The sequence below is a fragment of the Micropterus salmoides genome, unplaced genomic scaffold (genome assembly GCF_014851395.1).
Source record: "Micropterus salmoides isolate LMB-PRFRI ecotype aquatic unplaced genomic scaffold, ASM1485139v1 Ms_hic_scaffold_14, whole genome shotgun sequence".
NCBI classification, from domain to species: domain Eukaryota; kingdom Metazoa; phylum Chordata; class Actinopteri; order Centrarchiformes; family Centrarchidae; genus Micropterus; species Micropterus salmoides.
The window spans coordinates 22,853,979-22,880,135 of record NW_024040485.1 but is presented as its reverse complement, the minus strand read 5'-3'; the positions used below and the strand labels follow the sequence as shown (position 1 = coordinate 22,880,135).

Below are 26,157 nucleotides of genomic sequence, written 5' to 3'. Positions count from 1 at the left end.
TTGATTTAGATGTATTGAATCATTCCAAAATACGGGGTATAACTACTGTTTTAAAACTTATATATGTTTTATAATGGCATATTATTATAATATTATCACATAACATTACATGTTTTTTTATTGACAAGATACATACAAAACTCTTGTAGGGGACAAAAAAATATAAAAAATGGGTACAATACACTGTCTGTGCAAATGAAAGAAAGAGTACTTACAAACAACACCGAACAACAAAAAACAAACAAAAAACAATAAACAGACAAAAATAGTCAAGTAAAAAGGGTAAAGTAGAGAAAAAAGAAAGCCTCATTTGATACAGGGGGGAGATTTATCAAACAGTAGTTGCCTGGATATATCTTTTTCTTGCGATTTTACTTTTTTCAGTGAGGATTTTTTAAAAATCGTTTATGAACCATAAAAAGGAGGGCTAGGAATATCTCCACATACTACAATGGATGTGATATTCACCATAACATTACAATATAACTGCAACATCCCCTCGAGGCAAATTTTCTTTATACTGCAGGTGGGCGGGTCTCCACATCCGGGAACTACTGCTGACCCCTGACGTGACCCTGCAGGATAGCAAACATGGCGGAGGTAAGAAAGTGAAATAAATATTAGGGGGAAAAAATAAATGTACACCGGAAGACAGTTAGTTCAGTCGAACGTGTACATCGTTTGCGCGTTGTAGCTTTAAAACACGAAATTAAAAACCCGCCGTTTGCGTTGCTAGATAACAGCCGTTTCTTGACACAAACATGTTTAGTAAACTTCGGATTTAGCTAACGTTAGCCGCGCTAGCTCTTACGGAAGGTAGCTGCGGCGTTAGCGATGGTACTTCGCGGTATTGTTTAAGAATACTTAACTATCCATATTAACGTGTTTTGTGAGACACATAGCGGTAGTTTGGTGCTTGGAGATATTTTACGTGTTATTAGTTTTTTGTTATCAGTATTTGCAGGCTGTTGATAACAAGCTTTACTTGGACGCGTTAGCTAAATAGATGAAGGAGAACTAGCTTGTAATTTGAAATGTAAGTTAGCCAGTTGAATAAGTTAATCTAGTGAGCACTCGGCTGTTGTAGCTAAATGTGGTTTAATGCAGGCGGTAAACACCACTGCAGCTATGAGATTGATAGTGTTGTGATGCTGCCTGTATTTTCCCTCAGGAAGTAGTGACAGTCTTTTGTTTCTTTCCTTGTAAAACTGCAGTCAGGTTTTAGGGCACAGGGTCGGGCGCGCTTTTCCTGAATTCCCGTTCATGACCTACTGCCAAAGTAACTTGACTATGTTAAGTTATATTTATATTATGTACAGCGGCGAATCGTTTTTAATTGTAACGTTACATCTCATGGGATATTTGCCTCTGAAGCTGTTCTTTAACTTAATTTATGTCTCTCTTTTCCGTTTTGCAGCCCTCCCTCGGGAATTCGAGCCCAGGTACATAAAGTTGGAGCTGTTCTGTTGTTGTTTGAGTGGTGCCATAGGTTTGAAATCTATAATCAAACTTATATAATATATTTAATACCTAAAGGAACAATTTAGATCTGCACCAAAGTCCATAACACAGGGTTGTAGCCGGCCTTAATTCCCAAATTAATTGATTATACTTAAAGACCAGTTTAATCAAAGTATGTTGTGAAGTATTTACCATATGTTAAATGTTTTCTGATGGTTTGGTTACACTAGTTATCTTTGTGAACACTGGTAAAACATGTTTTTAATCATTATTTATTATTATTTTTTTAGTCAAACCTATGTGAATATGTCTACAATATGTTTATTCAGGCTAGGGTTGGGTAATAAGATTACAATCAGAAGAAGAAGGGCCTTTGTTGTCAAGTAGTATTGTACACACATTGTATAATTTGTTATGGTTATTAGGTGCTAGACATAAACATACAGTTGACACACTTAGATTTAAAAATATATAGATATGAAATGAACAGATGTAAGTTATAAAAGTCTCATTGACCTATGTGTAAATATATAATATAAAATAAAATGTAATACAATATATAAAATACACAATATACATTTGTCTACCATCAGAGATTTTGCCATAGTGTTTATACCCTGGTATTAGTCCGTTTAATGTCTCTGGCTGTATTAGGCCATTGTGGGCATGCGGGTATGATTCCTTTATGATAATGTTAGATGTAAAGGATTTTTGTTTCAGTGTGAGTAAGTACTTTGATTTTTGGCCAAAATAGAAAAATAAATTTCCATCTGGCTATTTTATCTGTAAGAGGTTTAATTGAAAATTGCAGTATGCTTATATATGTATATACTGATATTGTCAATATAAAATTACATATACTGGGATAGAAGATTTTATAAATACCTGAATATATCTGAATTATATATTCAAACAAAGAAATTGTGTTTGGGCTTTGGCTGGATAAGTAAATGTTTAATTCAGTCATATTTTCTGTCTAAATGTGCAATATTGCTTACATATTTGGGGTTACTTTACTAGGAGGTTCAGCAGGTTCCGATGACCATGATTTCGACCCATCAGCAGACATGCTTGTCCATGACTTTGATGATGAACGCACCCTGGAGGAGGAGGAAATGTTGGAGACATCAGATGAGACCAACACCAACGAGATTGAAGATCTTGCACGAGTGCGTTTTCATGCTTTGAGCTCCTATTTGGTTTTGTCAGCCTGTCTGGTAAAAAAAAGTTACTGTGTAGCTCGGCGGTTTAACAGTCTTATCAATCAGTTTGGTAAAAGTGGCAGGTTCCATTCCTGAGTTTTGCATTTCATTCTTTACATTTAGACCAAAATGATTTCTTTAGGATCAAATTGTGGAAGTTCAGTTGATTTGTTAACAATGTCACTATCTTTCAACAGGAAGGAGAGATGCCGATTCATGAGCTGCTGAATCTGTATGGTTATGGGGGCGGTTCACCAGCAGATGAGGATGAGGAAGAGGAAGAAGAACCAGAGGAAGAAGAGGATGATGATGAGGAGGATGAGGAAGACGACCTAGACAATGATGAAAGCAGCAGAAGCACTGGCGAGTTGAAAAGAAATGAGGTATGTTGGTTTCTTTTGGTTTTCATAAACTTATATTTTATGTGTTGAATGTTTTTTGTAATTTCTTCATTGTTTGCAACCTTTTTGTGTATGTTTGTATGTTTTCAGGGTGAGGGTGTTAAGAACTCATCAGCACAGGGGGATGAGGCCCAGGTAACCTCTGATGGTCGCACACGTTCTGTCAGGTCCCTTGGCACAGCAGAACTTATTCGCCCCCAGAAACTCAAGTACTTTGAAAGTATGTGCCATCTTATCTCACTTTTTTCTTGTTCTTTGCTTGTTGCAACTAGCAATTAAATGGTATGAAAGTTTCACATCACAATTATATTGACACCAATTATCATGGTTAGCATTGCGGTATTGTTAAAATGTTCTGAAAATGTTAAAAAAGTACTCATACACACACTGAAACCATTTTACCAAGCTACAAGCTATTAGCAAGATAGACAGACAGACAAACATTGACATGTTCCTTCATTCTGAGGTGCACACACATAACTTACCCCGCATTCACTATAAAGTGATTTTCTTTCATCAAGTTTCCCTCAGCACTCTTCTCAAAATATGACTTGCTAACTTTAGTTGATGCTGGACAGTATTAAAGGTGAGTTTTTAAGCGTGGTGATCAAACATGGTTTTAATGATCATTCATATTTGAAACGGTAATACTAACCATCTGGAATTTTACTGTGGTTTATCATTAAACCTGGAACCGATTCATTCCTAGTTGCAACTACATTTTATGTGTTGATGTCCATATTAAAAATATATATTAAAAAAATTATCTTGTGTTATTTAGCCGGTTAAATGTATATCATATTGTGTCTCAGGTAACAATGATGCCGAGGAGGAGTCAGATGAAGATGAGGACTATGTTCCATCTGAAGACTGGAAGAAGGTATGTAAGAACTTTGTTAATCCACTTGATCAAATTACATCTTGTTTTCATGGTATAAAGAAAACAGTGACAAGTGGACCTCTGTCTGTTTTGTATGGCGCAAGCAGGTGTCCTATTTGTAATGCATTATGAAGCAATTGTCATCCAATCTAAACTGTGTTTTTTTTCCCAACAGGAAATCATGGTGGGTTCCATGTACCAGGCAGAAACTCCTGTTGGCCTGTGCAAATATAAAGACAATGAAAAAGGTAAGCGGTTGTCTGTCACCATCTGCATATTTAAGCTGTAACACTGTGTCCCCTTTTCTAGGTTCAAAAGAACTAAAGATGGTAAAGTTGACATGGTTGACATCACATTGCCTGTTTCTATGAACTTGTCCTGTAGTTTATGAAAATGATGACCAGTTGTTATGGAACCCCGAGTGTCTTCCTGAAGGCAAAGTGGTGGAGTTCTTGACAGAGGCATCAAGGCGGACGGGAGAGGAGAAGGGAGTGGATGCAATCCCAGAGGGATCCCATATCAAAGACAATGAGCAGGTGACAGCAATTTATCTGTAGCTTGTACTGGAGGATGAAACTGGCCAAATTCTATATGTTTCTTATTGTGAGCCGAGCCCATGAAAGAAACAAAATCAATAGTAAACTGATTCTACTATTTTCTGTGTACCAAAGCCTAATATAGGGTATTCCTTGATACCATAGACCATCATTGTTGCCATGCTTATTTTGAGTCACTAAATCTTGATCACTCTGTGTCTGAAATGCACAGTTTACTGTTGTTTGAGTAATGTTGGCTTAAGAGGACAGTGAACAGTTCCAGTGAAATATTAAGCCTTTTACAAAATGAAACTATATATTTTTGAGCCACTTTTAGAAATTTGCATCATGACTAGGAAGGAATGGGCTTGGGCCTTAATGAAACAGGGAAGTCGGAAAGTGTTGAGAGACTAAAACCTTGTTTGGCTTTTCATGAGCTTGATGACAATAAGAAAAATGTTGAATGACGGCAGCATTATGCTTTAAATCGACTCACATTTGATCAATTATGTTTATAGCTTTTCATATGTTAACTTGTTTCAATATTTCTTTCCTTGTAGGCATTGTATGAACTGGTGAAATGTGACTTTGACACAGAGGAAGCTTTAAGAAGACTAAGGTTTAATGTAAAAGCAGCCAGAGGTACGTAAACAATCAAGCCACAGTGCCCTTCACATATTTACCATCACTTTTCTCTAATACAGCGTTCTTGGGTTAATAGGGCGTTCTGCACTTGGATCATCATTTTTTGTTTTTAAGAAGATTTTGCAGCTACAAGATTTAACACATATTCTCTCCGTAACAGAGGAGCTATCTGTCTGGACTGAAGAGGAATGTAGAAATTTTGAACAAGGACTAAAAGCTTATGGGAAAGACTTTCATTTAATACAGGCCAACAAGGTAAGACTCAGTGTTTAAAAGCAACATTAATTAACCATTTCTAATCACTATGTCATGACCATATATTGATAAGATTAAAATAATTTTGACAATCATGACAATGACTTAAAATGTATGTTGATGTGTTTGCTGTTATGTGGCTGTTGGATGCTCAGGGTTGGAATCGGCTAAATTTCAACCGTGTTGCATTTTGAGACAAATCAAATTAGTTTTCACAGTGTTAAAGTGTTAGATCGAATGACCATTGTCACAGACCCAAGCTATAATTTGATTTGTCTCTTATTTGGAATTGTACTGAATCTATCTCTTCAGATGATGGTAATAATGGTCATTTCATGTCTGCTGAATTAAATCTTTCAGGTGAGAACTAGGTCTGTAGGAGAATGTGTGGCCTTTTATTACATGTGGAAGAAGTCTGAGCGTTATGATTTCTTTGCACAGCAAACCAGACTTGGGAAAAGGAAATACAACCTTCACCCTGGTGTCACGTAAGTTTAAAAAAAAAGTATAAATTTAAATATACAGTTGTGAATGACATGGCTAATGTAGACAATAAATGTAATCCCGTTGAGGTTTGCTTGTGTTTGTTAATATTCCAATAGATGCTTAGTGATTCAAATCCACACTTAATAATGAAAACAGATTCTCAGTGTTTATTTTTGTTTTTTTTGTGAGAGTAAGCCAGCTAAAGGTGGGTTCTTTTGGCAGACAAATATTATGCATTACACTTTGTGCAGATGGCATTTGAGTGGATTTATATTGACAATACATGAGCGTATGTGGTAGGTTCATTCATGCGTGACTTTTAGTGGTACTGGGTAGGGCTGGGCAATAAAACAGTAATAATGATAATTAATGTGATATATTTTTCCTCAATAACAATATAACAAATGTTCAATAAAAGCTTTTTGTAATTAATTTTAATCACAAATGAATTAATTATTCTATTAAAATATTAATTTTGTTGAGGAAAATTGTCTGGAAAAAAGTATTCTATTTAATTTTAATCATGCATATTTTTTGAAAAGATTTTATCACAGTTTAGAATGTTGTAGCTCAGATTTGGGAAGTGAGCCATTGTTCGGCATCAAGTGTTTGTCATGTTCTGACCATAAAGAATGGTTTAAAACCACCATCTGGTTTATTCAACTTTCACACTGGACTAAAAATCAGCCTTCAAACTCGAAAGAAATAGTTATTTATCGGCATAATTATCAATATCGAATGATATGATATGAAATTTTTTTAACGGGATAACATTTTTGGCCATGTCGCCCAGCCTTAGTACTGGAGTGCTTTTACTTCAGTTCATTGCTGGAGTCTGTCCTGTGTAGAATCTGAGATGATCTACTCCTGTGAAAGTATCACATGTGGAGTTAGGTCTCTGAAAACAAACAAACCTGAAATGTGTTGTCTGTTACTTTCTACTTAGTGCCATGGTAATGGTAAAACACATTTTACTAGCTTTATTTTCAAGTCCCCATTTTGTTAAAATACAAAGTAAGAAAAAATACACTGTGCCTAAGGAAACATGAGAAGTCTAATGTGCTGTTCACAGGCAAGCCTGAGCACTGGGTAGGCACTTCTAAACTGATGTATGTGCATCTTATGTTAAATTAGTAAAAACTATATTAATTTTGTCTCTTACTGTAATTTATGGGTGTACTGCCAGGATCGAACATTACAGACAGGACCTTGTGTTAGTCCAGCCAAAGGAAATTTGGCTTGACAGATAATGTTGCTGTATGCATCACCTCCTGGATGTAACCGACATTACTGCTGATAACCACCTCAACAATCACAGCACCACACAGTTTCACAGCAGAGTGTTTAGATTGACTACTTGTTTTGCAACAAGAAGCTTGTATGAAATGCTAACATTTAGTGTACAGTATTACTGATATAGGACTCACCTGCAATTACTGTTAGGTTAGAATAAAATGACTTACTACATGCACTTTGCTAGTATTTAAAACCACAGGGTGTGTGTAACGGCTTGTGTGCTGCTGTGTCTATCAGAGACTACATGGACAGATTACTGGATGAGACAGAGAGCGCGACGTCTAGCAGGGCGGCGTCACCTCCTCCCACCACGTCCAGCAGCAGCGCCAGCCACTCGGAGAGGGAAGACGGCAGCAGTCAGAACGGTGAGCTGCTGAATGCCAAGTTACTAAAGATGTGTTTTCATTTTTAAATCTAAACATAACTAAAATATATTAAGATTACCATGTCTGCAAGTCTTTTTTTCTCCACCTAGTGATAAATCTGTTCAGCCTCGCAAACTTATCTTCTGATAGGTCCACTGATGTAGTTGTTACACTGCCTTGTATTTCATTTTGACATAGTAAAACATCATGTCTGCCTGGATCACCTAACATTTATGGTGACATGGAAGTGAAGATGTAAACAAATCTTTAGATGCCACTAATGAAAACTAGCCATCAATTTAGTTTAGTTAATCTTTTGCCCAGGTTTTAAGATGTGCGTGAGGTGTGATCTGTGTTTTTTGCATCTACCCCATTACTTTGGAAATGGAATTGGAAAACAAGCATTGACAAATTACATTTAAACATGTCAGCAACAATAACTGTTTGCATGAATTGTGTCCTTATTACTGTGGATATCCCACATTGTTCAACACCACACCTCCATTATATTCAGATGAAAGCAGAAATATAAGGGACCAATACCTCAACTTGGTCAGTCAATCCAAAAGCATCTGCATGGCTAGATACTATTCCAGTTATTTAGGTCATCCAATGCTTTAATCACTTTTCATCGTTCTTTGGCAGGTATTGCAAGCCACAACTCAAGCCACACAGTGGATGGTGCTCTGCTGCCCCCAGTGAATCAAGTCAAATCTGAGTCGGTTCAGTCCAACGGGCCTTCTCATCCGTTAGTGGAAGCTCCTCCTCCCATTTCCGACCACAACTCCAATGGCTGCAGCCAACCCGGTGCGCCCAGCCACGACCAAAATGGTTCTCTGGAGCCTCCGCTGGACCACAGAGACACGGCAATATCACATGAAAGGCCGGCGAAGAGATGCAGGACGGAGGCAGAGCCGCTGGGCCAAAGTGAGGTGGAGCCATCCAGAACACAGGAGAACTGAAGGATCTAGATCTCAGTGATGTTAGCTACTAGACACTGAATTGGGGTGAAACATCTTTCCTACTTCCCCTCTTGTGGGCAGAGGTATGGGGTGAAGAGGATGATTAAGATGAGCCCCTCATGGCCTGTGAGCGCAATGTCTCCTGAGAGCAAAGACTCTTTAGAAAGGTCACGGGTCACTCGAAGAACAAAGCCAGCCAAACTGCAGCTGGTCCTCCAGGAGGGGTAGTGGCCGCCCCGTCTCCCCGTCCCTCCGACACATCCATGTACTGACCACCGGCAAAGCTCGTCCCAAAGTACCGCAGCTCCATCGTGTCCTACAAAACATCTTCTACCCATCGTCTTTATTCTCTTTCTGGAGACTGACTGACAAAATTTTGCCAAGAAATTCCTTTTTCTATTTGTACTCAAAGAAAATAAATCACCTGTGATATTTTTTTACACAAGAGATATTTATATTTTTTACCAAAAGAAAACTATGATGGGTAGTTGCCGTTCAAGCTGTTTGAACATTTGATGAAACGGGACATATTGTAAACGATTGTGTGCTCAAGTTCATAAAAAGAGGCAAAGCAGGCAAACACAAGATGAGCAAGGCTGGTGCTGTCGCTGGCCCTCTTTCGTTGCACTTTGATTGTATGTTTGTCATCTTTATTAATAAGGAGTGGTGTTGAAACCCAGCAGAAATACACTTTCACTCCTCTTCTGAACCCACTCTGACTTTTGTCATCCATCTGTTTGTTTGATTATGATAAATAAACCAATGGGTTAGTCCCCCCACTGGTTTGTTTGTGTAAAGCAGCTGACATCAGTGATGTCCTGTATTATATAACTCATCATGTAGAAGATCGCTGTATTTTTGGATTTTCATGGTCAGTGCTTTGCTCAACGCTTTTGTTTTTACTAGACAGAATGTCCGTGATTTTTAATGTAAACTTTGTATAGATTTCTTACCTTGAGCAGCTGGTACATTTTTTACAACTGTCTGTTCATCTTTGTATTTTCTCGTCTTCCTTGTAGGCCATGCTTTTCGTTGAGAAATTTCTGAGATGGATGTAATAAAATAAAAAAAAAAGTAGCCATTCCTCTTTTCCCTCTGTTTGGCAGTACTTACCATTCCTGTGTGACCGTGCTCTATCGGCTCAGTGTTTGTAGCAGAGAGCCTCATATTTTGTCCATAAAAACAGCACCACATTGTGGTTGAGTGTTCTGCTTGTCTTTGATTTAAAAACTTGCGCTGACTGAAAGTGCTCAGTTTTAATCAATATTTACTTTACTCAGTGGCTTCAGAGCAGTGGGTTTCCAGCAGTTAAACAGGCCAGGTTGCCATTGGGGTGTGACCTTGAAGACTGTCATTTGTTTTAGTACAGTAGCTGTTCAGCTTAATGCTTAAGTGTTTTGCGTTATACTCCAGCTTTGAACTAAACATTCACAAATTAAGATAAGTTTGTCTCAGATAATGTTGATCCATGTAGTCTTTCCTTTCCTTTTGTTGAAAATGATTTTTTTTCTCTGTAAATGACAACATGAATAAAAATTAAGTGTATTCCAAATCTGGCTATGAATGGAATAACATTGGCTATATTTAATAAATGTATTAATGAGTCTGAGTTGTCGTATTGTGAATTTTCAAACTGCACACTTGAATATAGCAGAAATGCAACATTTCACAATTAGTCTCAAAGACATGCCTTATGTTAAAAGACTGAACAGGTGGTTGAGATCTTCTCCATCATGGCCTTCAAGTAGCCTCTTACTACTTTAGTGACACTGTAAGAAACGGGACAAAACCCATAGTTTTTGTTCTGTGCAAAAATGCATTATTAGTTCAACTGAAGATAATATGAAGCTTCAGCAGTCCTGAGCTAGACAAATCACGTGGGTGTATTTGCCTTTAGCATTTTTTTTAAACAGTGTTTTGTCCCAGAAACAAAATGTGTAAGTGTGGAAGATGGGCACTTTCAGCGAAGACTCATTTCAGCTGAACTTGAGAAAGTAGTTTTTGCCCAGAATGGAAACTGGGTCCTTTTATAACAGAGTATTCGGGTCAAGAAAGGATCAATTAAAAGCCTCCATGGAGAAAAGGGAACAATAACTCAATATGGCATGTGAGTACTGTGTTAAAATACAATAAAACAAATCCAAATCTGTCCTTTAATTTTATTGATTTCTTGAATATTAAATGCCTACATGTTTATATTTAATCAGTGAAATATAATAACAAAAAGTTAAGGCACTAAAATTATTTACATAAAAAATTATAATTGTGTCTCAGAAAAGTCCTTTTTGTGATTACAGACAAAATGTGCTGACAAAATACAGAAAATACTTAATAAATGTTTATAAAACATTTCAACAGCATGTTTTAAAATCGATGTCTCCACATACGGTTCACAGACCGTATGAAATGAGGCCTGGATGTGCGCAGTTCTTCAGTGACGGGTCGTGACTGGTTGTCGACGTGGTTTATGCATTTTCTGTTAAATTTGATGCAAAACATTTCAGAAACCTGTAGTATGTTCAATCTGTACACATATTACAACTTATTCCACACTTATAAAGAAACACTGGGTAACCTGGGAGACAAAATCTGATAAAAAATTTTTTTAAGGAGGTTTTGATTCACATTATTTAAATTATCCTTACTTGTTTGCTCCTGTGTGAAAATGATATGTGAGTACACCAGGCTCCCAGCAATGCTGTGGGAAACAAAGGATAACATAATCGGTTCAAAGACAAACAAAAAGCCAGCTCCACGACACGCCTATTGAAAGGGTGTCTGTCTTACCTGATGTTCAGACCTATGAAGTTAGTCCAGGTGAATATGTAGTCTCCACCAAACGCCATTCCGATGTAGGTCACAAGGATATTCTGCAGGAATCACAGACAGACTCACTGAACACACCTGCATCACAACTCTTCTCGGACCAACAGAGAGCGGGACTGGCATGACATGACTTGCCTTAATACAGCCCACGATGGAAGTGGTAAGCGCTGAGTTGTGCTGCGTGCACAGCATGATGGAGTACATTAAAATGAAGCTGTAGCACACATTGAAGAAGGATTAGACAACAGCAGCAATGTGGGATATTATCTATTAACAAGCGATGGATCTAGAATTTACCCCATGACACAGGAGAGCACAAACTGCACAACAAACAGTGGATCAGACCATCCATTATACTCCAACCCCTGTACTCAAACACACACACACACGAGATTATCAGCACTAACACTAGTTGTCGGACACTACGTTATAAACACCAAAACAAACTTACCGTATGCAAATCCCCTGAGAACCAAGCGTATGCCACAGTAGGAAAAACCATGATTAAAGCATTGTAGTAGAGGAGCCCATATTTGCCCAGCTCCTATGGGAACAACAGTGTTCAATACAGCCCTTTAAGAAACAATGCAGCAAAGAAGCAGCACACACACAGAGGTAGCACGAGTACTAGCACCTTGGAATCAAGTTTCTGCTTCACGTACGCCCCGCTGGCTGCTGTCAGAACATTGTTCAGCATTATGAATATGTATCCTTCAAGGTCAAAGGCTAAATCATCACTGCAAAACACAAAACACGTCAAAACACGTGACGGCATTCACACACATGCCGCCTGGATAATGTCGGTGTACAGCTACATTTGTATGTGGCCATCTCACCTGGCAGCAATAAAAGCACCAAAGATCATAGTAAACACTGTGAGCTTAACCGGTGTAGAGAACGTCTTTCTGTGAAAAGAGGAAATGGGATTGCAGTTATTAAAATCATCATTCACAGGTGCAAGAACATTCTTGTTGAATGGTGCTGGGGAAACGTGAAGCTCAACTTACTTAAGCAAGAGTCCCTCAAACACCATGGTAAGACAAATACTGAACCTTCTCAAAACTGTAAACATGGGTAAACTAGGGAAAAAAAGGAAAACATAGTTTAATTTGCTGTTTTATTTCATATAATAATTAATAGATAACAAGCTCTTACTTGAGTCGTTGTGTCCCAAAAAGCCCTGATATTTGATTGCCAACATACAGCAGAGGCAGTGGAAACATCTGGAAAGACACACAAAGACATGAAATATTAAAAGCAGCAGGTTTGATCTTTAACATGAGGGTCTTCTTACTATCATGTGTTTGAGTCCAAGCGAGAGAAAGTACTTCACAGTCTCACCTTGCGTGGTATACTCAGATCCATATCTGGAAACGAGATAACGCCCAACAGCTTCCCAATCCTCAGAACTACAATTGTAGCCAGCATCTGCAGAGTTATTGAAGCAAGGAGAGACTCAGTTTATCAGCTCTCTGTTTAAGTGAACAGGAAGTATCTGTGACTCAAGACAATCTCACCTGGCCGATTCCGACACATGTTGACGATGGAAATCTGGAAGACATTGATGTAATGCAAGTGAGGAAAGTGACTCAATAATGCAAATACTCTGTAAAATTTCATTAATGCTGCTTCCTATTTGTAGGTCAACCTCTGGTTCACTTCCAAATCTCTCAGAAATATTTATGCTAGTTTGAGGGATTTTATCACATGAGGAAAAGTTTACTTTCTGCAATTACATATACACATGTAAATGTAGCGATTCACCAGTCATTTACACAAGTTGTTTTTTAGGGCTAATCCCGACAGTTTTAGACCAAATTTGACAAAAAAAAAAAGGATTTTGTGCACTAGCATTGCATATTTTGCACTAGAAAATATTGGAAAAAACAGTGACGTTAACTATGTTTATTTTCTAAATTACTGTACATCAGTACGATTTTGACTGAGGTACTTGTACTTTACTTCAGCACTCTCGTAGATGCTACTTTATACTTCTGTAAAAATAAAACTATATTTGAGGGGCAAATATTGTGCTACACTACATTTATCTAAGTATTAAAGCTACCAGCTACTTTAAAAGGTTACACTTTTAAAAGCTACAATACGCATATAAAAATTGATGCATTGTTATACTGTAAATTAAACTATCTAACATTATATAAATCGGCCAACTTAAAATGAGCTCTACTACTAACACCTAGAACATTAAAAAGCTGCTTACACATTGTTGTCTAGTAACAATAATCCTATTTTATTATTATACTATATAACACTGACAAGGGTCATTCTTTTACAGAATAAATATGACATAATAGTAAATTGTAAAACTGAATTTAACAGCAGCAAAAGTAGAGAATTCAGTGAAATCACTCAGTTAATTACACAGAATTATCTATCTAAAGTTTGCTAACATTAGCCACTATGAGCTACTGGTCATACCAGACCAAGTAAGGCTGCTGCAACTCAGATCACTGAATGGAGACAAAAATGTACATAGCCTAGTTTGGTTGGTGGTCAGTCAAAAATGGTCAAATGCTGGCTATGGATCTGCTCAAAGTGTTCACACACTCTTCCTGTCCCAAACATTATGAAGAAGACAATTTTAAAACTGGTCCCAGTTTGTCTCCTCCCTACTTCACATCCACGTGGTTAAAACTGCCATGGGTCAAGTGTCCGAAAAGAAGCTTCCACTGTTGCTTGTACTTTGTACCTTTACCTGTAGCTGGTGAGGACGCTTTTGTTGACAACAACGATGAGAAATGAACTGACTCCGTAAAATCCCGCAGCCAACAGTTTCACAAATACCGTGGAGCTGTCACCGGATGCGGCGCTCTCGGTTCTGGATGAGGATCCCTCAGGTGACAAGGTTCTGTCGCCGACCTCCTGTCGACGTCTGTGGAGCTCTGCCATTATTTACGCAATGAGTGTCGATTGAGTTCAAACGGAAGCCTACGAGTCCTTCTGCACATGCGTATAATTACCCAATCGAAGCGACAACGGAAATGTAAATACGTGAAACATCTTGATTCTGCTACACACTTTGATCAATCAGGAAGATTTAGCACTTTGTATTTAGCTTTCCAAGTTATCAAAGGGTAACCTCATAAACTGAGACTGACAACGTCTCGAAATACCATGTAACGTCTATTTTAATTGTACTTTACATAAAAAGCATTGAGTTGAGAACCGTTACCATTTTTGAGTTGTTTTACTTCTATTTAAAGGCGTGTGTGCGCTAACATTTCACCACTGAAATAAAAATGTGTACGACTTATGAAACTGTAGCCAAAAATGCAAAGTTACATTTGCAGGAAATACACAATACAAGCGAAAAAAACAAACGAATTTAACTAACCTCGTGTCAGTTGGTTTAATATTCACAGTTGCTACTTTATTAGGTACAGCTAGCTAGATGTTTGTTTGAACTCTCAAGTCGCAGACTCAATTAAATGGTTATTATGGAGAACATAGTTTTTGGTGCTTCTGAGTTAAATTAATTCTATCCAGCGAATTTTATCTAAATTTGCCTAAATATAAGAAACACTTATCGATTCAATTGAAAAGGTACCTCAAACTATTGCCTTTGTGAAAGGTAGGATTTATTGCAGGGACTAGTTTTAGCTAGTTGTACCTAATAAACTGGCAACTAAGTACAAATCAAACCCTTCTGCACCACAGCTTCATAATGCTACATGCAAAGAAGAGTCCACAGCACATTTGTTTACAACTTTAAAATCACAGTTTTGATTTTAAACAACCCAACAGCCACTGGCAGAATACATGTAACACTTCTAAAGCAATTTATTAGAACAGGGATGTTTGCAGAGAAAGTTTCACCGTCATGTGGCTCAACAGTCCTACAAGAAACTGCTCCAGCCATCTGTATCAGTGCATCACCAGAAAGTCCGAGCACAGCATGTGAAGCTTTAAATTCAGTCCATGTGTTCATAAACCCCACACCCCACCCTTCCCCAATGTGAAATATACCCACTTCATTAAAAGAAAATACTCACTGGAAATGCTGACACAGGTGGCTGAAAGCACAATTAGCTTACATTACATTCTGTAGCTCATGATTGTTCCACAATGACAGCAGACATTTCTTTCAGACAAATTATGCATTGGTGCTGCTGCACTGACAATAAAAATGAACAAAAACAGCAAATATGATTTACAGAAGGGGCAAAACAATCTTCAGAGGACTGGTGCTGATAAAACCAAGTGCTTTGAGATCTGAAAGACATTACAGGTAACTCTATGAGCAAAGATATGTCCATGGTCTGTCTATCATACTCACCTAGATTTCAACAATCACTTCTCAAAAGACACAAAAACTTGCAGTGTGTGTTCAAGAATGGCAAGTTCATAGCAGATGAATACTTAAATTCTAAGTAACTAGCTGTCAAATTCACACATTCAACCTCACATTTTGCTGCACACACACTCCCACATACACCCTTAAGAAAAAAAAAAATACAATATTTGCTTAGTGGTCCTCAAGTTACAAGTAGTACAGTCTGTATGACCTATGAGGACCAGCCTAAAGATATACATTGGGCCCTGGGACACCCTGAAAACACAGGTAGCACATCTGGATCAGGGGATACAAAGCATTACTAACCACTGGTCCACCAAAAAAAAGGCAAGCTATCAAAAAAAAGGAATAGAGGCATTTACTTTCACTGCACAACAAGCAGAAAAATACCAAGCTTTAGTAAGAAGTCACTTTGCCTGGTTACCCATCCTCAATTTGTGCCTCGCATAGGGATGGGTTCTCAGGATCAGAGTAATTACACTTTAAAATGCATATTAAGCCATACTTCAGACATCTACAACAAGTTTCCTATGTAGTGTAGTGCTACCACATCAGTGTGTATTACAAGGAAGAAAAACTCCATTAGAACGCCTTTTCTAAGATGACCCCATAATACTGAGCTGAAGTCATGAGGAAAACAGCGCTAAAGCTTCAGGGGAAAGACATACACACACACTTCAACCTAATCGCAGAAATGCAGAAATCCAAGCAGCACAAAAAATATATATATCAATGAAGTATGCATAATCTCTGAAAAAAAGAAAAAGAAAAAGTATGAAAACATCCCTGCTTTCATGTTCCTAAATACAAAACTTCAGTGTAACAAGAGGTCCTTTTGCCGCCTTTTTTTTGTCTTATGTTGTCCTTTAAAACAGGTAAAATTTTAGTCCTCTGGTGGTGTGAGTGGTACAGGGATGACAGTCTTTTTTTGTCATTTAAAATCTTTTTTTTTTTCTTCTTCTTCTCTGTTTTCTTATATACTCGAAGATGTGGTACGCATGCAAGCCTCGTAGAGGAGGGGCCCGGAAGGGCTGATGGGTGGGCTGGTGGTGGAAAAGGAGCATTTAGGCCAGAGCTGGGAAAGCCTCAGGATCATCCACGTTGGGAACTGACACTCCACTAGCCTGGGGGAACAAAGACACAAAAACCAGTACAAGGGTAAGAATGCTTCAATTAAAGCTGGTATAAAGATCTTGCTTTTTATCTCTCTCTCTCTCAATATATAAAGCTGACACTTAATGGTCATGAGCCCCATATGATTCTGAGTCAATCTACACTTCCCCTCAGCTCAGAGGAGAGTTCAGCATCTTTTGGCTCGTTTTGATTTTCCAGCCCGCATCTTTAATGTTTTGGTTCACATTTAAAGCTCTCGTAATGTTGTTTTTAGTAAAAAAATCTCAATCAAAAATTCACCATCTGGCAGAAAGACAAAGTAAGCCACTAGCTGGTGAATATTTTTATATAATAGTACTGATCCTGCATTTAAATGTATGCCGATAATACTTAATATTTAAGTTTGACATACATAACTACATACATAACTATTTACTACTTACTAATTACTTATTTTCTGGAATGTTGTTTTCCAAAAAAAGCAGCCTTTTCATTTCTTGTTGTGAAAACATAAAAACAAGGAGAAAAAGTAAAAATTCAGTCCAAAATGATTATTTTAAAATCAGTAAATATCTAATTTAAGTAGAGCTGAAATCAACTTGGGCTGTAGATTAATGTGAGAGGCATTCTTCACTATGTTTTCTAGACCACACAATTAAAAGATTCATATTTGTTATAATTAATGATGAAAGAAAATCAGTATGAAATTTCATTGCTTCAGTTTAATTCATTCATACTTACAGTAAAGTTTTGTAGGGCTTTCTTTAATGAATATAACTCGACGGCTTCATCAACATAAATTAATTTAGGCAGCGGGCTAATCTCAAAATCTGAACAGTCGGGTGCAGAAGTTCAGTGTGACCAACACTCCCTTATTGTGCAAGGGACAGGGGCTTTAACCCAGGTAACAATTTTCACAAACTGCTTGAGCCAAAATAGATTTTTTTGTTTATGCTGCCCCCTTAATACAGCTGCGTGCCTTTGAGTGTGGCAAGTGGGAGAGCAAATGTTTTTTTTTGGCTGACAAATACGGATTTAAGCAGAATATTTCGTTAGATAAAAACCTGCTAAATTTTGTCTCTTTTTCAAAGAATTTTGACTTTTGCACTAGTTCACACAACAAGTCCACCTCACCACTGACATGAGTTCTGTCTGTGAGCTCTGCATCATGTGTTATTTCAGGGCCTTCCACAGCACGTTTTCCTCGTCAGTGGTTTTACAGTCTGTTCAGTGAGCTAAATCTTTTGTGAGGGACACTAAACCTTTGTTGTTGTTGGCAGCGACGACAGCTCTTATTGTTACCTTTTCGGACCGTCCTCCCCCGCGTGCCGGCCTGCTGCCTCCGCCACCGCGGCCTCCCCTGCCTCCACGAGCTCCCCCGCGCCCGCGGCCGGGGCGGCCCAGATCTCCAAAGTTGATCTCCAGCTGAGATGTGATGTCGTTGGCTGGTTTGCGGAAGTGGTGGTCACTGGACTCGTCAGCGTTGGCCTGCTGATAAAAACAGATGAAAGTATGTTAGACGTTAACTCGGTATGGAGAGGTTTGTTTTTAAACCAGTAATGAAGTGAGTGAACATGCGTGTTCTTTGTGTTTCTTTTAGTGTTGCTTAGCTCCGACACTTTCTTCATTTCCTGTGGAGCCACCCAAAATAAAATTGAATAAACCATTTTCAATATTTGAAGGTATTAAACCACTCACTATTTTCTCATGCCTGGTGCACACTAGAGGATTTTCAAATCTTAAACAATTTTTAAAAATGTGCGATACCACAGACATAACGTCAGAGTTAAGTGAATATTTATATTTTAACCTTAAGCATGCATACACCAGACAATTCAATCAAAACGCAGGCCCACACACACTTGGGAGTTTGTACTAAATGATTTCAGAGTGGCGATTACGAGGACTTGGGATCTCACAGAAAATCGCGTGATCAAACTTAACATGCATGGAGGCTGGCTGTCGTCGTCGGCTGTGTGCACAAAAAAAAAACAAATAAAAGAGAATAAACTGTGGATGAACAGATAAATGCATGGCTAAGGAGAGGGAATCAGCATGGTTTATAAATTTTATAGAGCGAGCAAATATAAGTTCGCTTAACACATTGGTGACACATCCCGGTCAGCTCCCTCTCATTGGCTGTTGCGCGTTTTTGATATTTCGTAAATATCAAACATGTATGACATTTATGATTCGAAATCAGAGTGCCTCTGATCCGGTCAGTGACCTTAAGATTATGTCTGTAAACCTCTCACACTCCAGGATCATTTGGGCCAATAATCCATTCCGACCAGCCTCAGATTGAGAACGCACACATGATTGTCCGGACAGGCGAATGGGACCCAAAATCAGCCCAATTTTCCTCTAGTGTGTAACAGGTGGTTTTAGACAGATTATTAACACTGAATGTTTTCATGGACTGTGTGGATGAAAGACCAGTGTGAGAGCTGCAGGCACCTTGTGGAAGAGAGTTGGAGGGTCTGCTTCCATCTCTGGGGCATCAATCAAAGCACCAACAGGCCTCTGAAATTTAAAGACAGGAGAAGGTTTTTCATTAATATAATGTCAGATCAGCTGGCGAGGCACACAAGGATGTGCATCCGAAACCAAGCACGCTACAAAGAAGACACCATACTAGGTGTGAGAATTTTCTATTTGAACACATCAATTATGAAAAAGAACAAAAACAGCAAGGCAGGTGGTCAGCTATGGAACAATGTTTGAAAAGGCAGCAGCCCATCGTCTGCAGTACTTCAATAACACACGTGTGGAGACCAGACTGGTCCTGTTACACTCGAAAGCTTCTGAATTAGCAACCTCCAAATACACAACTAAAACCAGAGCTGGTTAATTTATCGATGACTCAATCAACAGAAAATTAATCTGCTAACTAATCTAACTATTTTGATAAGAGATCTATTGTTTCAGTCAAACATCTGCTGGTTCCAGCTTCTTAAATTTGAGGATTTGCTACTTTTCTCTGCTCTGTATGAGTGCAACATGGGGTATTATTGGATTTAGACATGTTGGGCAAAACAAGACATTTTGACACAAGATGTCACCTTGGTCTCTGAGGAACTGTGATGACCATTTCTTTTGGAATTTTACAAAAACATTTGCGGAGAAAATAATAATAAAGCAGACTATATCTATAATAGAAATAATTGTTTGTTGCAGCCTTAATCAAACCTTTTTCTGTGCTTAAATTTCTTATGTTTGCCAACTCTACAGACAGGGGACAAATTAAAAGAACAACCTGAATAAAAGGGAAGAAAAACATTTCAAATGCAGATGCTTCTGTGCACCAGGGCTCACTGACTGGTTTGGTGAGTTTGAAAATGATGTGAATAAAATGCTCTGGCCTTCACAATCACCAGATCTCAGCCTAGCTTCATACACGGAAGCTGTAAGACAATGGTCTGCAACACCACATAGGGGTGTAATGGTTCCCTTACTGAGACCAAATCTTCCCACGGAAACAGAGAAAAACAGTCTTCAGTGTTGAAGTGTATATTTCCTGCTGTCTGCTTCACATCAGGCCGAACAACGCCCTTAAAGGGGTACTTTGCGATTCTTATCCAATACACTTTGTTAAATTCTGCGAATATTTCCTCATGGGTAGGAAGCTCTCTTCGTGTGCTCGGAAATAAATCCGGTTTTCCTACACAGCCCCTGGGCCTGTAAATTAAGCACAAACAAAGCTGCTCGAAGCGAGCAGCAGGGGGTGGTGGCGTGCTCAAAGCAGTCGGAGACAGAATGTAAACAAACAGCGGTATGTTCAAACGTGCTGGACTTATTACGGGACTCTAGCTGTGAAGATGACTGAGAAACAGCCACAAAAGGGAAAGGTCTGAGGAATTGTGAGACAAGTTATATAACCAGGCGAGGGGAAAACCTGTGTTAACATCTGTGAGGGGTTTCAGTGCTGGATAAATCTAAGAGATTAGAAAGGAATGAAAATCAGTGCTGAGGTTGCTCTGTTTCTGCTTTACAGGTGAGTAGGCTAACGTTAGCTTTGCTGTTCCACATAAACGACAGGTTCAGTATTACAGTCTTGTCTGTCTGTTGTCATGTTTGTGATGATCCCAGTTGAAACGACAGGTTCAGTATTACAGTCTTGTCTGTCTGTTGTCATGTTTGTGATGATCCCAGTTGGTTAGCTTTGTTAGCTTAGCCGCAGCGGTCAGTATGTGTGTGGTAGAGGAGAAATAGACGGAGCGCGTGTGTGAACAGTGCCCCGGTGAATAGAGAGAAACGGGTCAGCAGTAAGGCTTGTAGAAGTTACAGTGGCCGGTGAATAAAGACCGCAGCTTCTCGGGACTAAAGAGGAGCTCCTTTGTATTGCTGATAACTGTTGAATAAAGAATGAAGAGGTTAGCCCCAAAGTTAGCACTGACTTCGGCCCTGGAGATAAACAGTTGCTCCTGTGCTTCCCAGCTCTTATCAGTCACTGTATTTTTGTTAAACTATTTCAAATAACTCTCTAGTTTTTTTTATTCTGTTGTGTTTTGGATGCAGCATTTGTGTCCTTACACATGTTGTTCGTTTTGATGATGTTTGTTCACTAATTGTAACTATTGAAGGTTCTCTCGATAATCCCACCGATAAATAACCTAGACTCCGTATCTTAGATTTGGGTTTAGGAAAGTATTTTGCTTCAATATATATTAAAATATTGTCAGGCTTGTTGACACACCTTCTACAGTACTGCTAAAACATGCCCTCTTATTGAGGCTAACTTGCTCTCCGACAGCAGACTCTGTGGATTCTGCTATATTTCAGCAGAGTAGGACTGGTTACCACAGCAATGCGCATTCTTGAGTTTGTTTATCAACAAACTCTCTGCAGAATCGCATAGTATCCCTTTAACTGTGATATAATAAGTGTATATCATGGCCTGAAGTGAGCTATTGCTTTTATAAAACAGTTACCAAGTGTGGCAAAAAGAAAGTAGGCTAACAGATGCGCTACAATTTGACTTATTTCATCAACAGACATTTCTTTATGGATACAAAAAGTAGATCCACCAGGCTGCCGGTGGGCTATGACGGTTGTTAAGAAACATACATCAAAGGCTAGAATTATTAGAACTATTTATTTTTGAATGTTGCCGTTTATTGTGCAGCCACTACAAACTGTCCATCGTCAGTAGATTGACTTTGGTAACTTATAAAATGCTTGCTCATGTGTGCCAGCAGCAAGCAGTGCGTAAAGTAATAACACTTTAAAATTATACCTACTATAAAGGATGGAATTGCGTCTCACCTTGAGCAATCGTCTTTTGGGCAGGATATTGAAACTTAAACTTTATTGCAATATCGCAGACATCTGGGGCAAGTAGTGGACAGCTGAGTGTGTTTTCATGTGTGTGTGAGAGGGAAATGTTGAATCATGTAAAAAGCAATTCTCTCTCTCTCTCTCTCTCTCTCCCCCTTTTTGCCGGGTTAAACTAATTATATAAAAAAATCAAGGTATAACGGTAAAAAAACAAAACAAACAAAACGTGAAGACTAAACGAACGCTTCAGGTCTCCGTAACGTATGTGTGACGGAACGAAACATGAGCCTGTACAGTGCTGGTGTAGACGGCTGCAGTGGGTAAAGTGAAAAGCATTTAAACTTAACGGCTGAGCTGCAGCCCGGGAAAAGCTTTGTTCTCCAAAAAGATAACAGATCACCATACTCACATCTTCACTCTTGGACTTGTGCAGCACGTATCCTTTCTTCCACTGGCTGTCGGCTCCCTCGTTGGGCTTACGGATGTTGAACTCCACCTTGGTGCGCTCCTTGTCCTGCATGGCCTTCCACTCGTCCAGGGTCATCTCTTTGGGGCCTTCGTTTTTAACTTCTTCAACCTCATTCTCCCTGGAAAGCCAGCGCGCGCGCGCGCACACACACACACACACACACACACACACACACACACACACACACACACACACACACACACACACACACACACACACACACACACACACACACACACACACACACACACACACACACACCCCAATGTAGGACATTGAACCTCAAACTGCCAATCCTCTTAGCTCTATACATACTCCCTAATCCTGAGGCCAAAAGGTCAGCGACAATGTTGATCCCATTTCCACTGAAGCTTTGTGACGAAAATGCACATGCAGAGATACTGTTTGTGACACGGGGCAACAACCAGTGTGATGACATACAGCTCTGATGCTTCAAACTATGTTTTCTGGAGTCGTTAGACAAGATTCCTTTAAAGAACATTCACCTCGCCTGAAAACCTGAACATCTGGCAGGAAATGGATACTCACTTGTTCTCAGAACTGGCAGGTGCATTTTCCTCCCCCTCTGGGGTCGTCTCAGGTGCAGCAGTCTGTTCAGCCTCACTGGGAACAACAGACACCTTGTCAATACTGATTCACCGCCTCCAGCTGAAACTCTCTCTTAGGGGTTACTTTCCAAGCTTGCATTTATTTCACCTAATGAGTAACCACCAATATGTAAAATGTTTAATTAAAACAGGTGCACTTACTTCTTTTAATACTAAAAGATGTGCATCACTATCCTGCAGACAGTAACGCTCTGATTAACAGGCCATGTGTCTGCTCTTGAACACTCACCTCGTTTCATCCTTCACATTGCCCCAGTTGTTGGAGCCACTGCCACTGCGCTTCTCCTCAATTTTCTGATTGCTGGAAAAAACAACACACACACACAGACGGTTTAAAAATACTCACAGCCAACAATGAACAGTAATTTTGAAACCAACAGCAACCCTTGACCTCAAGTCTGGAGCCAAAAGAAGCTTAGTGTACATAACTTGGCGGTGCAGTACAGCTGATCCTAATCTGAGGCGTCATTAAGAAATACTTTGAGATGCCATTTAGGTCTGACTGTTGTTCAACAGTAAGGATAACTGAAGAGTTTAACTGCCAGTAGGTCAAATTAACACAAATGTTCACATTGCCACCTGGTCTTGGCAGCTCAAGATAAAATAATAAATAACACAGATTCAAGAATGGGATGCTTTGGTACGCAGTCATTTCTATTTATGGATTCACTTGTCTGCTAAGATCTCAGTTGAGGACTGACTCACGATTTGTCGTTGCCACTGTGTCTGTCAAAGTCTCGTTTCCCACGGGAGTCAAAGCCGTCTCCCCGGCCCATGCCCCGTCCTCTTCCACCACCGCGCCCACCCCGGCTGCCACCACGCCCTCTCGGGGGCCTGTCTCCAGAAGGCCTGTTGGACACAGACAGAGAGTGCATTTAAAACATTTCTAGACCTTGATCAGTATTTTACATGCTCATGTTAAAAGTAAATATCTTCTCTAAATGTCAGTGGTTTTACCATAAATGTCAAAGAGAGCAGCCCAGTTTCAAAAACAGATTTACAGATGGCTGTTGCTGAGACATTGACATGCATACACCCACAACAATAATGTTAAGGCCCGAGCTTATCACCATTTTAAAATATGCTCTTCGTCCTTCATCACAGCTACTCACTTGTCTGCAGAGAACTCGCCAACTCCCTCAGACTTGTCCTCGGCGGGCTTCTCAAAGCGGCGCTCGCGGGGAGGTCTCCGGTCCGGCCTCTTGTCCCCGGGTCGCCCTTCACCCTGCCCACCCTGATGCTGGGAACCTGGCTGGCCCTGCTGGTCTGGTCTTCGGCCCACCCGCCTGATACCTGAAAATCACAAGAGCATACGCAAAGGGAGTCAAACCTCCAGAAGACAGTAATTTCTGTTGTAATCATATCTTGATGTAGTCGTTTGTGGCCCTTAGACAACACTTGTTGTTAAACCACTGACATGCAGGAACCTGCTGTCATGCAATGTAACTATTTAAGGTCCTGATGTGGCCTCCTCTCCCCTCACCAGCTTTAACAGCATGTTGCACTTACAGTACTACCGCCTCTATCAACAGTACTGGGTAACTGTGGGCCGCCCTTTTCATTAACTCTGTGCTGCTGTTTGTCAACTCAATTTTAGATGACTGAAAACGCTTCAAAAAAGTATTGGCTCCGGAGAGATATCATCAATCCACACAAAGAGCCGACTGTCTAGTTCTCTCAGCACGCATGTGAAAATCTTGCGCATTTGCTTTGCAAAGCCTGCAGCTGCTGACAGAGCTGCGTTGACCGTGCATAAAGCAGCATCCACCAGACTGTAACGCAACACTACACCTTCCTGTCGGATGCTAGAGGAAAACATTTCTGCGACACAGGCTGGCCAGTGTGCAAACGACTCTGCATGTGGATACACCTGAGCTTCCCATTTACGGACACAGACGTCTCTCCTTGCCAGCATCTCAGTCTGAGAGGCTGACCTCACGCCGTGCTCACACCAGCAGCAGCTAACGTAGCTAGCAGGAGCTGCACATGACAGTTGATGAAAAGATGAAAAGATGAAAAGATGAAAATAAACAGGCACTGCACGTAAGCGAGAAAGCACGTGAAAATATTTACCTTCTTTCTTTAGGGGGACCGGAGCCTGTGCCTCCTCCTTCTTGTCCAGCAGCGGGTTCTTTCTGTCCTTCTGTGACTCCTTCTTCGGCTGCTTGGCGGCTTGAGCCGCGGTCTTGGTGGACCCAGCAGCGGCCCCTTCCTTCTTCTTGTTTTCCGCAGCTTTCAGGATCTCGAACGGGTCGGACTCATCGTCCAATAACTGGTCGAACCGGTTGGTTACGACGCAGCCGAAACCTTCTTGCAGGTGTCCGGGCATGATGGCGCCCCTTCAGCGGGATTCACCTCCGATTCTACGAGGCTTGATGCGAACAATTCGCTGGATGCTGCCACAAGATGGCTGGGAGAGCTGCCCCTTCTCTTCCGGTGCGAGCACCATCCGGGACATCGTGCAGCGTGCACCAATCTGGGCGCTGTGTGGCTACAATGTTTTTATTTACATTATGTAACGATGTGCTTTCATGTCCTCTTTTAGAATAATCCGGGTTTTAATTTCTGAGAGGACGTCACGTGCAAGGGAAGCTTTCAATAGTCTCACATTAGAGAGGCGACCTATGTGGCTGCAGAACATCAGGTTCTCTTTGCAAAAACACAAAAGCACAACTGTAGTAAGATAATGGGAGAAAAATATGCATGCATGTTACTATTAAATACATATTCCATTGTTTTGACCACAGAAGTATTGATATAATTCAAAAATCAAACACCAATATCTGTATTTCTTTAGATCTACATCGACGTTATATTATTATTGCTAGGAAAAACTCAGTGTCACCTTGTATAAGTCGGCAAATAAGTCTGACATCGGGCCAAATTTTTTTCAAGCCGTTATGTGACAGGCCAGAACAAAGTCAAACCATTTTAACTCATGTGTACGTTTAGCTCAGTCGGTACTGTGGGGGGACTCCTGATAGGTTGGTTGTCAGATTGATTCCATCTTATTGCGGATATATTTTTTTTCTCCCTTGT

The 26,157-nt window shown here is 39.8% G+C and overlaps 3 protein-coding genes across 10 annotated transcripts; 1 reads left to right on the top strand and 2 right to left on the bottom strand.

Moving 5' to 3' along the window:
* Window positions 1–550: 550 nt before the first annotated feature.
* Window positions 551–10,098, top strand: mier1b (mesoderm induction early response 1b, transcriptional regulator). 5 transcript variants are annotated; one of them, XM_038718500.1, is made up of 13 exons: window positions 551–600; window positions 1,418–1,442; window positions 2,482–2,630; window positions 2,861–3,046; window positions 3,155–3,284; window positions 3,877–3,944; window positions 4,120–4,192; window positions 4,329–4,480; window positions 5,041–5,122; window positions 5,286–5,380; window positions 5,822–5,868; window positions 7,400–7,527; window positions 8,173–10,098. In XM_038718500.1, the coding sequence occupies exons 1-13, from the start codon at window positions 592–594 to the stop codon at window positions 8,487–8,489; spliced, it is 1,461 nt and encodes a 486-aa protein (XP_038574428.1). In that variant the 5' UTR covers window positions 551–591; the 3' UTR covers window positions 8,490–10,098. The 5 variants fall into 5 exon arrangements, with proteins under 5 accessions (XP_038574428.1, XP_038574427.1, XP_038574426.1 ...); XM_038718499.1 differs by having other exon boundaries at window positions 5,741–5,868; XM_038718498.1 differs by having other exon boundaries at window positions 5,202–5,380.
* Window positions 10,099–10,633: 535 nt separating this feature from the next.
* Window positions 10,634–14,258, bottom strand: LOC119902363 (UDP-N-acetylglucosamine/UDP-glucose/GDP-mannose transporter-like). Its single transcript, XM_038718507.1, has 13 exons — window positions 14,032–14,258; window positions 12,833–12,866; window positions 12,657–12,743; window positions 12,471–12,538; window positions 12,323–12,394; window positions 12,152–12,220; window positions 11,950–12,052; window positions 11,767–11,859; window positions 11,613–11,680; window positions 11,451–11,529; window positions 11,277–11,359; window positions 11,135–11,187; window positions 10,634–10,965 (listed from the first exon to the last, which is right to left on the bottom strand). Exons 1-13 carry the CDS (start codon window positions 14,223–14,225, stop codon window positions 10,955–10,957), a joined length of 1,014 nt encoding a protein of 337 aa, XP_038574435.1. The 5' UTR covers window positions 14,226–14,258; the 3' UTR covers window positions 10,634–10,954.
* Window positions 14,259–15,030: 772 nt separating this feature from the next.
* Window positions 15,031–25,572, bottom strand: serbp1b (SERPINE1 mRNA binding protein 1b). 4 transcript variants are annotated; one of them, XM_038718502.1, is made up of 9 exons: window positions 25,192–25,572; window positions 24,231–24,411; window positions 23,824–23,967; window positions 23,348–23,419; window positions 23,039–23,113; window positions 22,430–22,616; window positions 19,201–19,266; window positions 18,046–18,231; window positions 15,031–16,754 (listed from the first exon to the last, which is right to left on the bottom strand). In XM_038718502.1, exons 1-9 carry the CDS (start codon window positions 25,445–25,447, stop codon window positions 16,695–16,697), a joined length of 1,227 nt encoding a protein of 408 aa, XP_038574430.1. In that variant the 5' UTR covers window positions 25,448–25,572; the 3' UTR covers window positions 15,031–16,694. The 4 variants fall into 4 exon arrangements, with proteins under 4 accessions (XP_038574430.1, XP_038574429.1, XP_038574432.1 ...); XM_038718501.1 differs by having other exon boundaries at window positions 18,046–18,234; window positions 25,192–25,571; XM_038718504.1 differs by having other exon boundaries at window positions 18,046–18,234; window positions 22,430–22,607; window positions 25,192–25,571.
* Between the last annotated feature and the right edge of the window lie 585 nt (window positions 25,573–26,157).